Source organism: Amblyomma mixtum, chromosome 5 (assembly GCF_055824585.1).
Source record: "Amblyomma mixtum isolate Tamu chromosome 5, ASM5582458v1, whole genome shotgun sequence".
Lineage (NCBI taxonomy): Eukaryota > Metazoa > Arthropoda > Arachnida > Ixodida > Ixodidae > Amblyomma > Amblyomma mixtum.
This window is the reverse complement of record NC_143016.1, coordinates 121,922,016-121,935,634: the sequence shown is the minus strand read 5'-3', so window position 1 is coordinate 121,935,634 and position 13,619 is coordinate 121,922,016. Positions and strand designations below refer to the sequence as shown.

The following is a 13,619-nucleotide window of genomic DNA, read 5'->3' as shown; positions in this document are numbered from 1 at the left end:
TTTAAAGTCATGCCTTCATTTTTCCTGCATATTAAGCTGTGTGTTTGCAGCTGCAGAACCTCTGGAAAAAGCCAGACTCACATTATTTGCTGCTTCATATTATTACAGGTGTTAGCTCAGCAGCAGGCGTGACAGGCCACAGTCGGAAGTCACACAAAAACCAAGTCACCCAAGCACTAGCTGCTGCTTCCTCGTTGTCGTCAACAGCACAGCGACAGAACATCCTCTTCATCTCGCGATTGTGTACCGTAACAGTATTCTGTTACAGTGTGGATAATGGTTCCCTCGAACCTTGTGGTTATATACCTACATCACTATTCTTGCGTAATTATTGCCGCCACTCGAAAAATACAAATATTCACTGCACAAAGAAACACTTTACTGTTTCTGATGAACTATTTAAACCTGGCATTGCGACCGAGCGCATGCCTGTAACATATGGTTATGCCTTGTTTTCATATGTTGACTTTAGTGGTTTTTTATTAGTAGGTGAAATGCATAGTGCAACCACGCAAATGAAACACAGGCAGGAGGAAACAGGCAAGACAAGGCATAGAGTTCATCTCTGATTGGAAATCTGTGCCTTGTCCTGTCTGTTTTTTTTGCCTGCATCATCGTTTGCTTTACTTCTAGACAACAACTAGCCTGCCCCTCTGTGGTAACTGTACACATTAACAAAACCATGCAGATGAACAAACATGCTTATTTCTATGCTGAAATTGGTTGCATTTCAAGTGGTGGTACTTTAAGCATGCATGTCTCCTACTGCAGTTCTTGTGATGAATGAAATTTGCTTTCTTTCGGTTTGATAGTTTAAGTATCCCAATTTTAAAACAAACTCCAAAAAAGTTGAAGGGACACACTTAAAATGACGCACATCGCATTAAGGGAATCTGCTTAGAGAGTCGGGGGGGGGGGGGTGGGGGGGGGGGGTGCGTGGTGTTGCATTATGGATTGAGTCGAATCAGTTAATTAGCTTACATTACCTTGCTTTGCATGAAATCATTTTTGGCAGATGGCAATCATGAAATCTTGGGAGGGCGCTAGAGTTGTCGCTACTACAACCGATGCTGCAAAACTTTTCAATACAGTGGGTTCAATGGGTCATTCCTTTATCTCCATGCATACTTCACGGCTTAGCACGTGTTAGGAAAAAAAAGCTCTCGTAATAAATCGTTAATAACCGTGTTGAAGCAAATAGGTGAAACAGCTCATTTTGTTGTAGCATATGATATATACACTGAGAGTTATTTCATTCCCAAAGGACAATATGAAAATGGCATGGTGGTAGTTCAGAATTGTGGTGCTTGGTTCCCAGCAGTTGTAAACCCCATTGTGCATTCTATAGCACCGCTCGCAGCCGCGCACTGCAGTGATCTGAGTGCCTTGCGTAAGTTAATTTTGAAGTAAATGAATGGCTTCAAACAATCACTTGCGGTCAATACTTTTACACAATGAGCTAATATACTACGCCTTGCATACCATAAACATCCTCGGGGAATGGATCTTTTCGCAGTTATTTAGAGTTTGGATACCTAGGATTTGCAGAATTTGGGCAGGGTGAGCTGCAACCTCTCAGCAGTAGCCACAGTGGCGAGGAGGATTTTGTGGTGCCGAAGAGCAGGGCAGCTTGCCTTGGCTAGAAAGGGATTCCATGCGTGCGTGACCTCAACGAGGACGCCCGCCCTGGTAGCCCCAAACAATAGAGTAATGTTATAAAATGGTTATGCAAGCTGCCGTAATGTTATGTGTTAAATTTGAACGTCACAGTAATGTTATATGTTGTATAGAAAACATTTTAAAAGTGCACTAAATATTATCTTAGAGGCCACCACGGTGGCTCAACGATTGGAGTGCTCGGCTGCTGGCCTGAAAGACGAAGGTTCGATACTGGCCGCATTTCAATGGAGATGAAATGCTAGAGGCTCATGTGCTGTGCGATGTCAATGCATGTATAAGAACCCCAGGTGATCGAAATGTCTGGAGCCCTCCATTATGGCATCCCTCATAGCCTGAGTCGCCTTGGGATGTTCAGCCCCATAAACTCAAACAATTATTATTCTGCTGAATTTTAAGTTTTGTTACAATATTAAAAAGCAACAATGTAATATAGTGCATCATAAACATTAGTTTAAAATTCCAAATATTGTTCTAATACAGTCCTCCAAGCATGAATCATAAATGTCAAACAACGTTACAAATATAGTTCAAGCACTGGGTCAAGACTTTTCCTGGCAGTCCTTAAAGATATTTCTTTTCTACTAGCGTATTTTGCAACAAAATCTCTCTGATTGTGCCTCCTGTAGACTGCATGCGCAGCCCTATTATTTTGTTATAACGCTTTGCTTATTAGAAATTCGCCATCCACTCAAGGGACACCCGTCAGTAATGTCTTCAAAGATGTTTTAGCTGAGACTGTCGGCATTTTAAAAATGGACATTTTTGAGTTTGTGGGCTTTTAATTGGGGAGATAAATACGTTCTCCCCGTTTAACCGCTGCTGACCCAGTTCAACACCGCGCGGACCCCACCCCGTGGTCGCGAGCGCTCGCCGACCACGGCGGGCCTTGCTCTGCGGGAACAAAGGAACGACACACCGGCTGACACAAACAAGGCATTTATTGCTATAACAACAATAACGCCAGCTTGCAAATAAAATTGCTGAGGAATCGAGGACGTCCGACTCACCAGCACGGCTACGAGCGAACGTTCGCCCACGCCAGGGCAAAAGGGAAGCTTCGAGGCCGGACGGGACGGGGTGGCGGGAGCATGTTCCGACCACGAGGTCGCCCGCCGGCGAAGAGCGGAGCCTTGCGCGTGAACGTCCACGCGCTTCCCTGGTCCCGAGAAGAAGAGCCACGGCTCTCCCCCGCGCGTGCGCAGCAAAACGCCATCCGTGGCGCTGGTGTCGCTGCGACGCAAGCGCCCTTCCCTGTTAGTTAAAGTAACACAACTGAGAAGAGTGCGTTGCGGGGGAGCTAACCACAGTTGGGGTGCATTGCGGGAAAGCGAACCACGGGGGGCGAGGTCGTCCCCACATCCCCCCAACCTTTAATAGACCCACGCGCCTCCAAGTTACATGCTATGGAGGATTCTCCTGGTCTTCATGCTCTAGAGGCAGGTCTTGCAGCGGAGGTCACGCCGACAGCGTGCACGCAGTCTTCCGCGGTATTCCGAAGGCGGCGTGAAGGTCTCCGCTGGGACGTCTCGCATGGCCCGCGGACTACGAGTCCGCAGGCCCGCGAAGAGGAGGACCGGTTGGAAACTACAGGCCAGGATCCTGCAGTAGTCGCCAGGGTAACAGCAGAAGGAGGTGGCTGCTGTCTGGTCTCGCTATGGTTGCCCCGGATGGATGCTGCGAACAGGATACAGGCCGCTCCGTCGCAGCAGGCGGCAGCGAGACGATGTGCACAGGACAGCAAGCCTGGGTTGTTCCACTGGATCTGCAAAATTTCCTAAAACACTCAGCATGCCTTTAACGTAGGTCACGGGAGGGGAAACGGCGTCCGCAAGGGCCTCGTGGCTCAATGCTCAACTCGCTAGCAGGCTGTGCAACGCAAAGTTCGAGTGAACAAAGCCCTTTCTTGAGTTGAACGAGAATGCTCAGTTCATGCGAGGTTAAAAAAAACGGGTGGCCAGCAAAGTGCGCCCCCTCTCAACACCACGGTCCGGTGGTCGTGTCTCTTCCGACATGGTGCAGGCAGCTCTGAAAAGCCTTAGGCCTCACTACCATTGTGACACCGACCCTCAACAACAAAAAAAAGACCCGAAACGGGTTTCGTGCACGCAGCCGCGAGGAGACATCAGCTCTGTGGGGTGGTCCTACCCCTCTCACTGCACGAAGCAGCTTCTGAGCGGTCGGCACCCACCGTATCGGACGGTGCCGAGCTGCAATACCAGTGAGCTCGTAGCGGCACCCGTGGCCCCAGGCCACCCGTCTCTCGGAGCCGCGACTCCCACAGTCGAAAAAGAGACAGCGAGAAAATATATACAGAAAACTCGGACCACCCACGCGGCTTCCGTACTCACTCGCTTCGGGCTCGGCAACTCCGCGGGCGCTAGGCCTCGCGCTCCCTCTTGAGGACCAAGTGGTTCTTGAAGAAACTCCAGGAAGAAAAGCTCGACAAAAAACATGCTGAGCATGTCGAAAAGTTCAAACATGCTGCAGTGCAATACACCTCGCACTCAGCAAAGCATGCCGCAGGTCCTAGCGATCAAAAGTCACACCAGGCCTACCACTTCTCAAATCCGGACAAAGAGCGTTCCTCCAACCGAACAGACAGTCGTCCAATGTTCCAAGAGCAGGCCCCATGTTGGGCTGCCAGATGTGGGGTTTTAAAAATGTGGAGATAAATCCGTTCTGCCCGTTTAACCGCGGCTGACCCAGTTTAAAACCGCGCGGACCCTACCCCGTGATCGCGTACGCTACCGAGCGCTCGCCGACCACTGCGGGCCTTGCTCTGCGGGAAGGAACGACACACTGGCTGACACAAACAAGGCATTTATTGCTATAACAGCAATAACGCCAGCTAGCAACAAAATATGCTGAGGAATCGAGGACGTCCGACTCACCAGCACGGCTACGAGCGAACGTTCGCCCATGCTAGGGCAAAAGGGAAGCTCCGAGGCCGGACGGGACGGGGTGGCGGGAGCATGTTCCGACCACGAGGCCGCCCGCCGGCGAAGAGCGGAGCCTTACGCGTGAACGTCCACGCGCTTCCCTGGTCCCGAGAAGAAGAGCCCCAGCTCTCCCCCGCGCTCGCGCAGCAAAACGCCATCCGTGGCGCTGGTGTCGCTGCGACGCAAGTGCCCTCCCCTGTTAGTTAAAGTAACACAACTGAGAAGAGTGCGTTGCGGGGGAGCTAACCACAGTTGGGGTGCATTGCGGGAAAGCGAACCACGGGGGGGAGTGCGTCCCCACAAGTTAGAAGAGCGCTTTTTTCGGCATAGCATTGGCAGCGGTGAAGTACACAAGAATAAAGCTAAGACATGCTAATTGTAGTCTTATCATTTGGCTCGTGGTTTGGCCATTCAGCCTGAAGCTCAGATTTCTGGCTTTTTGTTCTTCTTTTCGGCCTTCTTCTGTAGTGCAGAGATGGTCTTGCTCCTGCTGGAAGCTTCAAAGCCACCGAAGTTTTGAAGAAGTTGAACAGAGTTGCTGTCACTACATTTTGCCTGGCCATGCAGATTTCCATTGCATATATTTATCTCCAGAAATGCTTTTATGGTTCATGCCCACATGCGTCCAGATATGGCGACCAGGTCACTTTCTTGCCCGTGGCGCAGATCGGAGTTGCGGGCACTGTTTCCTTCATGTCTCAGTTTCTTTTATAGTCTCTATTTTACTTTATTCTGTGCCCAGCCACCCCATCTCTACCCTTACAGGCCTCAAAGTGAAAAACTGTTTAGGGCGCTCACCGAAGCCGGAAGTTGAGTCCCGTTACAGGCGTAGCCACCCTGCCGTTCCGTGCGTCCTGAGCGCCGAACAGCCAAATGTGAACAAGATGAGATGGATGTCTCAGTAGGCGGCGCGCGCTGTCGTCATAAACAGCAATCGTGGCCATGGTGTTAGAATAGTCATCGCATTGGCGCAGGCAGCATGTCTTCGTGTCTCCGTTTCGAGCATTGCGGTGCAAGTGTGCGGGGGTTCAGACGAGCTGGATGGTGCCGGTGGAGGTTAGGGTGATGGGAGAGATGCGGACTTTAAAGAAATTATTGATTGTGGTTTTGTAGTCGCTCATGATAATTCTGGGGGTTGGGCTGGAGGAGATAATGGCTAGAGCGGTGGCTGCCTCCTCGGCCTGGGGTTGCGTTTTCTCCGCCCTCGTCATAGCGAACAGCAGGCTTCGCCCTCTCTTACTGGCCCGCGCTCCGGCAGCCGTTGCTATGGCGACCAAGAGGCTTTAACTGTCTCAGCTCTCCACTGCAGCTGCGCCAAACTTTCCTTCCAGCCTCACTCCTTCCTGCACTGTGCGGTTGAGCTATCCTGGAGTATACTGCGTTTCATACATAGCTGTCAACGCTGCTTTGATAACACATATCTCATGAAAAATGACAGCTTTTGCTTCAGGAAAATAAATTACATATTACCACGTTTACGAACAAATTATAGATTACAAAGTATGAAATACCTTATTCCCAACGCTTTAAAAGAGAACGCGGTGTTAGCTTAAGCTATCAATTATCCTTCTATTCATACACTGAAAAGAATTTTGCGCGAAATTTTCATTCTGTGGTTGTAGTTGGGTTCACGGTTTTTGTGAATTTCTATAATGTGTACTTTCTTTTCGAGTGACTGCTTTTGAGTGGAATGGACTATATTTGATTTATGTTCATCATACTTATTTGTTGTACATTATTAATTATAAGTGTCTCTCCTGATGGATTCTGTATTTTTCTGATGGTTTCTGCACAGGGTTTTGCTAAAACAGTTTTTATTTTGTTTAAATATTGCCACGAGTGTTGTGCACAATTTCAAATATCATGTTAAATTGTTTTCGCTCAAAGTGCTTTGTTCGTTTTTCTTCGTTAGTTTATGATTTGCTTATTCGGAGTGCATCGCTACCAACTTCGTTATGGGGTCAGGGGACCCAGCCAGGTACAGGTTTTGTACCTTTTGTTCCCGGCCCTTAGTTTTCTGCACTGAGAACTAAAATGTTAATAAACTCAAACTCAACTCAAACTCAACTCAAAGGTATAGGGCACAAGTTCACGCTCGAAAAATAATTCGCCATACAACCTAAATTAACACAGGCATATTAAGTTTCGACAAATACCAAGTACCGCAACTGCAGCCTCTTGCACTTCGTTCCACCTCTTTCCACATTTTCGTCCTGCGACTTATCGAGACTTAATATGAATCACATGTGGCCATATGACACATGGCTAGTATAGGGCGAATTGCTCCGACTTCGTCCACACTTCAAAAGTACACACTCAGTGAAAGCTTTAACCGGAGGGCTCGAACACTGAGCTGCTGCTGTTTTTGCGACTAAGCTTGAATAATATATGGTCTGCTATGGTCTATGTAATGCTGTTTAGCTCCCTCGTCACGGCCTGTTGAACCACCTCTACCGATCCGTGATGTTTCCCCTCAAGCGTAGATTTTATTCTCGGGAATAGAAAAAAGTCTGGCGGGGCCAAGTCGAGGCTGTAGGGGGACTGAGGCAGCGTTGCCGCCTTGTGCTGGGTAAAAAATCGGGGTCCTCACTCACATGATGAAGATCCTACCGGTTGGCCTTTTCCTCCTCTGACAACACTCCCGGCACCAACTTCGCGCACGCTTTCCTCATGGATAAGTTTTCTGTCACAATCTCAAAAACTTGGGTTTGAGGAATGCTCAAGTCATCAGTGATCATTCTGATACTCATTCTACGATCACTGTTAAGTAAACGTTTCACTCGCTACACATTTTCGTTGGTTTTGCTGGTCGAAGGGCGTCTGGAGCGGTCGTCTTCCTCCACTCTTTCCTTACCTTCTAGGAAAAGCTTGTGTCACTTAAAAAACACCTGATCTGCTCATGGAAGCGTCACCGTTGGCCTCCTTAATCATGTTGTGAGTCTCTTTGCCCGTTTTACCAAGATTTACTCAAAATTTGATCACATATCGCTGATCCAGTAAACGCTCGACGATTCTGCCTGACGAGACGTTTCGACAGGGGTTCACAGTACAAGCGACCTCGTCTCTTCAACGGCCGAGAGCCGACTGCCGATTTTCCCCAGCATTCCCAAAATCCCCCTTCAACAAACCTGCACACGCAGACCACCTCTCGTCCGCCCGTTCGCCCAGGAAAAAACCAGTCCTACTACTTTCAGAACAGACCCTGTATAGAATGCTCATGCTTTGCATTGTCTTTTGTTTCTTTTGTCTTCATAAATGTGATACTCAGTACTTACTTAATTCCTGAGGTTTGAGCAATCCTGGGCGACGAAGTATGAGAGCGCCAAGCCACAGCTTTTGCGCAGTGTGCGCATGAAGAACACCTTGTGTGTCGCGTGCTGCTCATGGTCCACTGCAACAGATCAGCAAACGGGCTTGCATGCGTTTACTTGACGCAGCAACGTCAAATAGTCTGCAACTTTGAGATCACTGCAGTGACCCCACTGGAGCAATGCGAAAACAATACATCCGCATATTATATCGATGCCCGTGGCTGTTCTGACGTCCATGTGCTATATCGGCGTTCATGGTTATTTTAACGTCTAATTAAGTGTATTTTTGCGTTTTTCTCGCGTTTAATGAATTAGCGGATTACACCTCATCAACCAAATTTTTCCAACGGCAATATTTTATTAAATCACACTTTAGAGCATTATATTTCTTTGTCGCGTCAGCAAGAAAGTGTCCGCAAAACGTGTTCGCAAATTTTTCCGCATGATTGAAAATGTATCTCGCGCTATCTCGTTTCTAACGACAGCAACACGTAGACTACACAAACGGTCAAATGTGCGCACGCAAAGGCCGGGATTCGTGCGTACGTACACAGCGAATGCGCGAGTCGAGCTGCGTATGGTGCGTACGCAGTGTGGAACACGCAATCCGCCTGCCTACGCCATAGAGTGCCCACTCAAGGATCTTGCGTATGCTTATGCGCGCAGTACTGAAATATGGTTTTGCGGGCGCACTACCTCCGCTGCGTTGCCTGCTATGTATGAAAGGGAGTACAGTGGCATCTAAACGCAAAAGATTCTGGGGGGCACTTTGCTTTTTTAAAGTGCGATGAGGTGGAAGCCATTTCCGCTTCTGTTGCTGCCCCTATTATGCAGTGATGACGTCATAGGCGACGTCACGCGTAGTCGCCGGCAGCTGTTAGGGTGGAGTCGGAGCGGCAGTCGGCTCTCCATATATAGACTGTGGTGACGGCGTCAAAGGTGACATGACGGGCATGCGCAGTACATTTCCGGTTACGACATACTACGCCATTTCATGACGTCATCAGTTTTGTTAATTATTTTACTTAATTTTATTATTTCGTAGTTAACTTTAACTAATTCATTTTGTGTTACATCCTACGCAGTTTAAAGGACGCCATAATTTTTATTATTTTTATTAATTAACTTGATTAATTTTATTTCATTAATGCTAATAACTAATTTCGTGTTACGACATACTACACCATATTAATGACGTCATCAGTTTTTAATTGACAGCTAAGGTGTGACAATTCCTTATTACGACATACTGCGCCATATTGATGACGTCATCAGTTGACAGCTAGGGGAGGACAACTTCTGCGGACGCGCACGCCGGTGAGTCATGAGCCTACATAAGCTTACACCTTAAAAACGACAAAGGGACCCGCCACGATGGCTCAGTGGTTAGGGCGCTCGGGTACTGAGCTGCTGTACAGGGTTTCCGAAACATACCGCGGCGACCGCTTTTCGATAGAGGCGATTCGAAAAAGTCGCCCTTGTACTGCGCGATGTCAGTAATATCCCCGGGTGGTCGAAATTATTCCGGAGCGCTCCACTGTGGCACCCTTTTCTTTCTCCTAGCTTCCACTCCCACCTTCCCTTCCCACACGCCGCGCGATTGAGGTTTCCACCATGAAGTGAAAGAGTTACTGCCCCACTTCCTATCCTCAGGATCAGTGTTCCGCCGTTGTATCCACGATGTTTGGCTCTCTGACTAAGCTATTGCAGCTTTCGCTGTCAAAAGAACCTTCTATAACTATGCAGATATTAAGTCGCTCTCAAATTCTCTACGTCAATATAACGCGAAATAAAAATACCTCGATAGCTGTCGGGGAAACTCGCATTACACAGGGGTGACCATCCTGCGAGATTTTTTTTTTTTACGACTCGTTGCCCACCTAGTGCTCAGAGCATGCACGCACCAGACGCGAGCGATAGGGTGAAACCCTTTCAGTTGGTGCTTAAAATCCAAAAACGCCGGTCGTATTCGTCCGATTGGAAGTGTTACAATACCTTGCACCCACGCATACACAGCGGCCGCTGTTGATGCAGTTCGCACGGTTCTTGAGCTAATTATTAAGGCGAAAGCCTTTTATGGCTCATACTCGTGGTGTCCGTCCGTGCGCTGGAATTGTGCCAACTGTTGCCTCTCCTTCGCGCAGCGGCGCAACCTCTTCCCCTCCTTAGCAACCGGCGCGCCGGTGGGGGACATAGCTGTGCATAGCAACCGTGACGTCACGCAGTAGCGGTAGAACGAGCGCGCGCGCGTCGGCGGTGGCAGCTGCACTTCCGCTCCTTCGCCAGACTTCTCGTTGCAGTCGATTGAGTGAGACGCATGGCTCCGACTGAGTGGCCCCAGTGATTCCGCGCCAAGCGGTTCGGGGAAGCGGCAGCGGACGCCGCATTCCCCCAACACCAAACGCCAGAAGAACAAGGAGCGAATGCGCATGCGCCGACCGAACTTGTCACCAGATGCGAAAGCAAAGGAGGCAGAACTGACGAGGCTTTCGCCAAGCACACTTTAGAATTTCCAAAGTGTCTTCGGTAATTTTTTCCTTTTTCAATAGTTGTTACTACAGCCGAGTACAACACAGTGGTGGTCGGACCAGTACCGATTCAAGGCGCTTTGCAGCTATACCCTTCAAGACCGTCTTTCTTCTCCTCATCCCCTTCCTCAGCGCAGATTATCAGGCCAGATATCCATTTTTCCGGTCGACCTCTTTGCTCTTCCTATAATTAAACTTATCTCTCTCTCTCCCGTCTTCTGAACACACCAGGAAGAAGGAGCGGCGCGGCGCGCGTGAAGTTCGAGGCTATTTTCCTCCTCTCAGCGAAAGTTCTCTACGTGAATCGTGGCACGAAGTTGCTGAATGGGTGCGCTGGTACACACATGCTGGTAAAACGAAAACGAAGCAACCTCACATCCTCAATGCACGATCGAGCACGAGAGGGAAGAAGAAGAACCCGTTTTTCCCGGGGTTCCTCCTGCGATCTCTTTCCTGCCGCGACCTTTTCCCCTTGCAGCCATGGATAATAAGCTCAAGTGCGGGCCCGTGGTCGAGATGCGCGGCGACGACATGGCCCGCGTCGTCTGGGACCTGGTCCGGGACAGGCTCATCCAGCCGTACGTGGAGGCCGAGCTGAAGGTGTTCGACCTGTCCATCGAGCACCGCAACCAGACCAACGACATGGTCACCCTGGAGGCGGCCGACGCGCTCAAGATGTACAACGTGGGCGTCAAGTGCGCCACCATCACCGCCGAGAAGGACGTGCTGGAAAAGTACCACCTGAAGCGCATGTGGCGGTCGCCCAACGCGGCCATCCGCAACGCGCTCGGCGGCGCCGTCTTCCGGGAGCCCATCGTGTGCCGCAACATCCCGCCGCTGGTGAAGCAGTGGCGCAAGCCCATCATCATCGCGCGCCACGCGTCCGGCGACCAGTACAACGGCAAGGACTTCGTGGTGCCCGGGCCCGGCACGCTCGAGATCAAGTACGCGCCCACCATCGGGTCGCCCTACAACGTTAAGGTGAGCATGATTGTTTTTGTCGCTTGTTTCCTGCTTCCGATAAGGGATACAACATTCTGTTAATCCTCGCCCCAGTAATGTTAAATGTCGGCAATCTACTGCCCTGTCGTTCGGCGTTTGGTTGCTTGAAAGGAGGTTCACAAAACAATGAATAGAGAAGAACAACTAAATATGAAAAAAATGGCACGAATAAATGCGCATTACTTGCTGGCAACGAGGTTCAGACGGGCTCTTGCTTTTTGAACCTACGCGGACTACTGATGTGGTTTTGAGCTTTGAGTTTTTAATGGGAGTCATGATTCAGTCGTAGTAGTCGGTTAAGAAAATGGGACACCGTAAATTACAAGTGCTTATTCGATTTGCCTTGATACGAGGGCTATTTATTTTTTAACCTCTGGTTGGGTGGGAAATAATAGCGGTTGTGAATATCAATGAGAGTTTACATGCAGCATGAAGGTGCCTCTATTAACCTACTTGTCCACATAATCAGCGTGCCGGCTGTGGGGCACTTTTAATGGTGCACCGCGTGTCTGATGCTGTCTGCAAAGAACACTGCCGCCTGTGTTGAGCCATGCCATTATATGGTGTCCTGCAGATCTTCGCTCCATATGAAGCGCTGCCCTCCATACCACTTCATGCCGGAAACAGATGGAAGTCATTCGCCTCATAACTGAGAAATCGTTAACCTAACTTCTAACGCGAACCGCTTGATCCACTCAATGCACAAATTATCCTGCCACAAGGTTCCATCCCTGCCCACCTTCATCGTGTACGTCCGATCTACCTTCCATAAGCTTCCTGCACAACTGTCGCACACTGCCGTGAGAAAGTATACTCACCGTATACACGGCTCCTTCCTTCCACAGTAAATTCGTGGTGCAGTGCATATGGCCCTCCGCAAAAATCTATTAACACGATCCAGCTCTCCCTTGGCAGGATTCTTATTGTCGATGTCATGTTTACACGCATAGGATACCGATTGCGTTACAAACTCTAAGCCTTCAATTGGATGTCATGTCTTGTGGCGGCTCCACTAAAGGTTGAAAAGAAAAGTATTCATCGTATAATGTAGGAAACATTTTCAAGTTATTCGTGTTATGTAAAATACGGCCGCTTAATGTCGGCGGCAAGTTGACGCCATCTTCGCCATTCTTGCTTATTATTTGTCTTTGTGAAAACCGTCTTTTGCGCCGTTTTTTTTTTTGCCCTTCCGCAGGTGTACGAGTTCGACGACACTCTGGGAGTGGCGGCGGCCATGTGCAATACGGACCGCTCCATCACCGAATTCGCCTACAGCTGCTTCCAGTTCGCTCTGCAGCGAGGCTACCCGCTCTACCTGAGCACCAAGGAGACCATCATGAAGAAATACGACGGCCGCTTCAAGGGCATCTTCGAGCTGCTCTACCAGAAGAAGTACAAGAGCCGCTTCATGGAGAAGGGCATCTTCTTCCAGCACCGGCTCATGGACGACATGGTGGCCCGCTCCCTGCGCATGGAGGGCGGCTTCGTCTGGGCCTGCAAGAACTACGACGGGGACATCCAGGCCGACTTCATCGCGCAGGGGTTCGGCTCGCTGGGACTCATGACAAGCGTGCTCATATGCCCGGACAACAAGACCACGCTCACGGAAGCCGCGCACGGCACGGTCACCAAGCACTACAGGCGCCACACCGCGGGACTCGAGACTTCCACAAACTCGCTGTCGTCCGTCTACACCTGGACCAAGGGACTCGCGCACCGGGGCAAGCTGGACGGCAACGCCAAGCTCATCGCGTTCGCCAGGTGCCTGGAGCGGGTGTGTCTCGACACCGTCGAGTCCGGCTTCATGACCAAGGACCTGGCGCTGTGCGTCAAGGGCTTCGGCAAGGTCGACCGGAGGGACTACCTCAACACGTTCGAGTTTGTGGACAAGCTCGCCCAGCAGCTGGACATTAGGTTCAAGGAGCTGTTCACAGAGGAGCCTCACTAGCCGCTTCTCTTCGGCAGTCAATAGAAAACTAAGTGTAATGACGAGATGGCAGTTCTACTCGCTTGTCTTAAGCAGAAGCATTGACCTTTGTCATTTTCAAGCAGACATGTTGCCAACACTGGGAAACTATAAGCGCCGAAGGAATCCTCAATACAAATAGATGCGGCCATCATGAGGGGATAATGGAAGTACGTTAAAAGAAAGAAGAATG

The 13,619-nt window shown here is 49.7% G+C and overlaps 1 protein-coding gene across 1 annotated transcript; it reads left to right on the top strand.

The window, feature by feature from the left end:
* The first annotated feature begins 10,938 nt into the window (after nucleotides 1–10,938).
* On the top strand, nucleotides 10,939–13,408 carry LOC149343551 (isocitrate dehydrogenase [NADP] cytoplasmic-like). The gene is made up of 2 exons (XM_089542422.1): nucleotides 10,939–11,439; nucleotides 12,656–13,408. The coding sequence occupies exons 1-2, from the start codon at nucleotides 10,939–10,941 to the stop codon at nucleotides 13,406–13,408; spliced, it is 1,254 nt and encodes a 417-aa protein (XP_089398548.1).
* The last annotated feature ends 211 nt before the right edge of the window (nucleotides 13,409–13,619 follow it).

Coding starts and splice junctions, on each gene's coding strand:
- LOC149343551 (XM_089542422.1), top strand. CDS start 10,939: ATGGATAATAAGCTCAAGTGCGGGCCCGTGGTCGAGATGCGCGGCGAC. Junction 11,440..12,655: donor GGTCGCCCTACAACGTTAAG/GTGAGCATGATT, acceptor GCCCTTCCGCAG/GTGTACGAGTTCGACGACAC.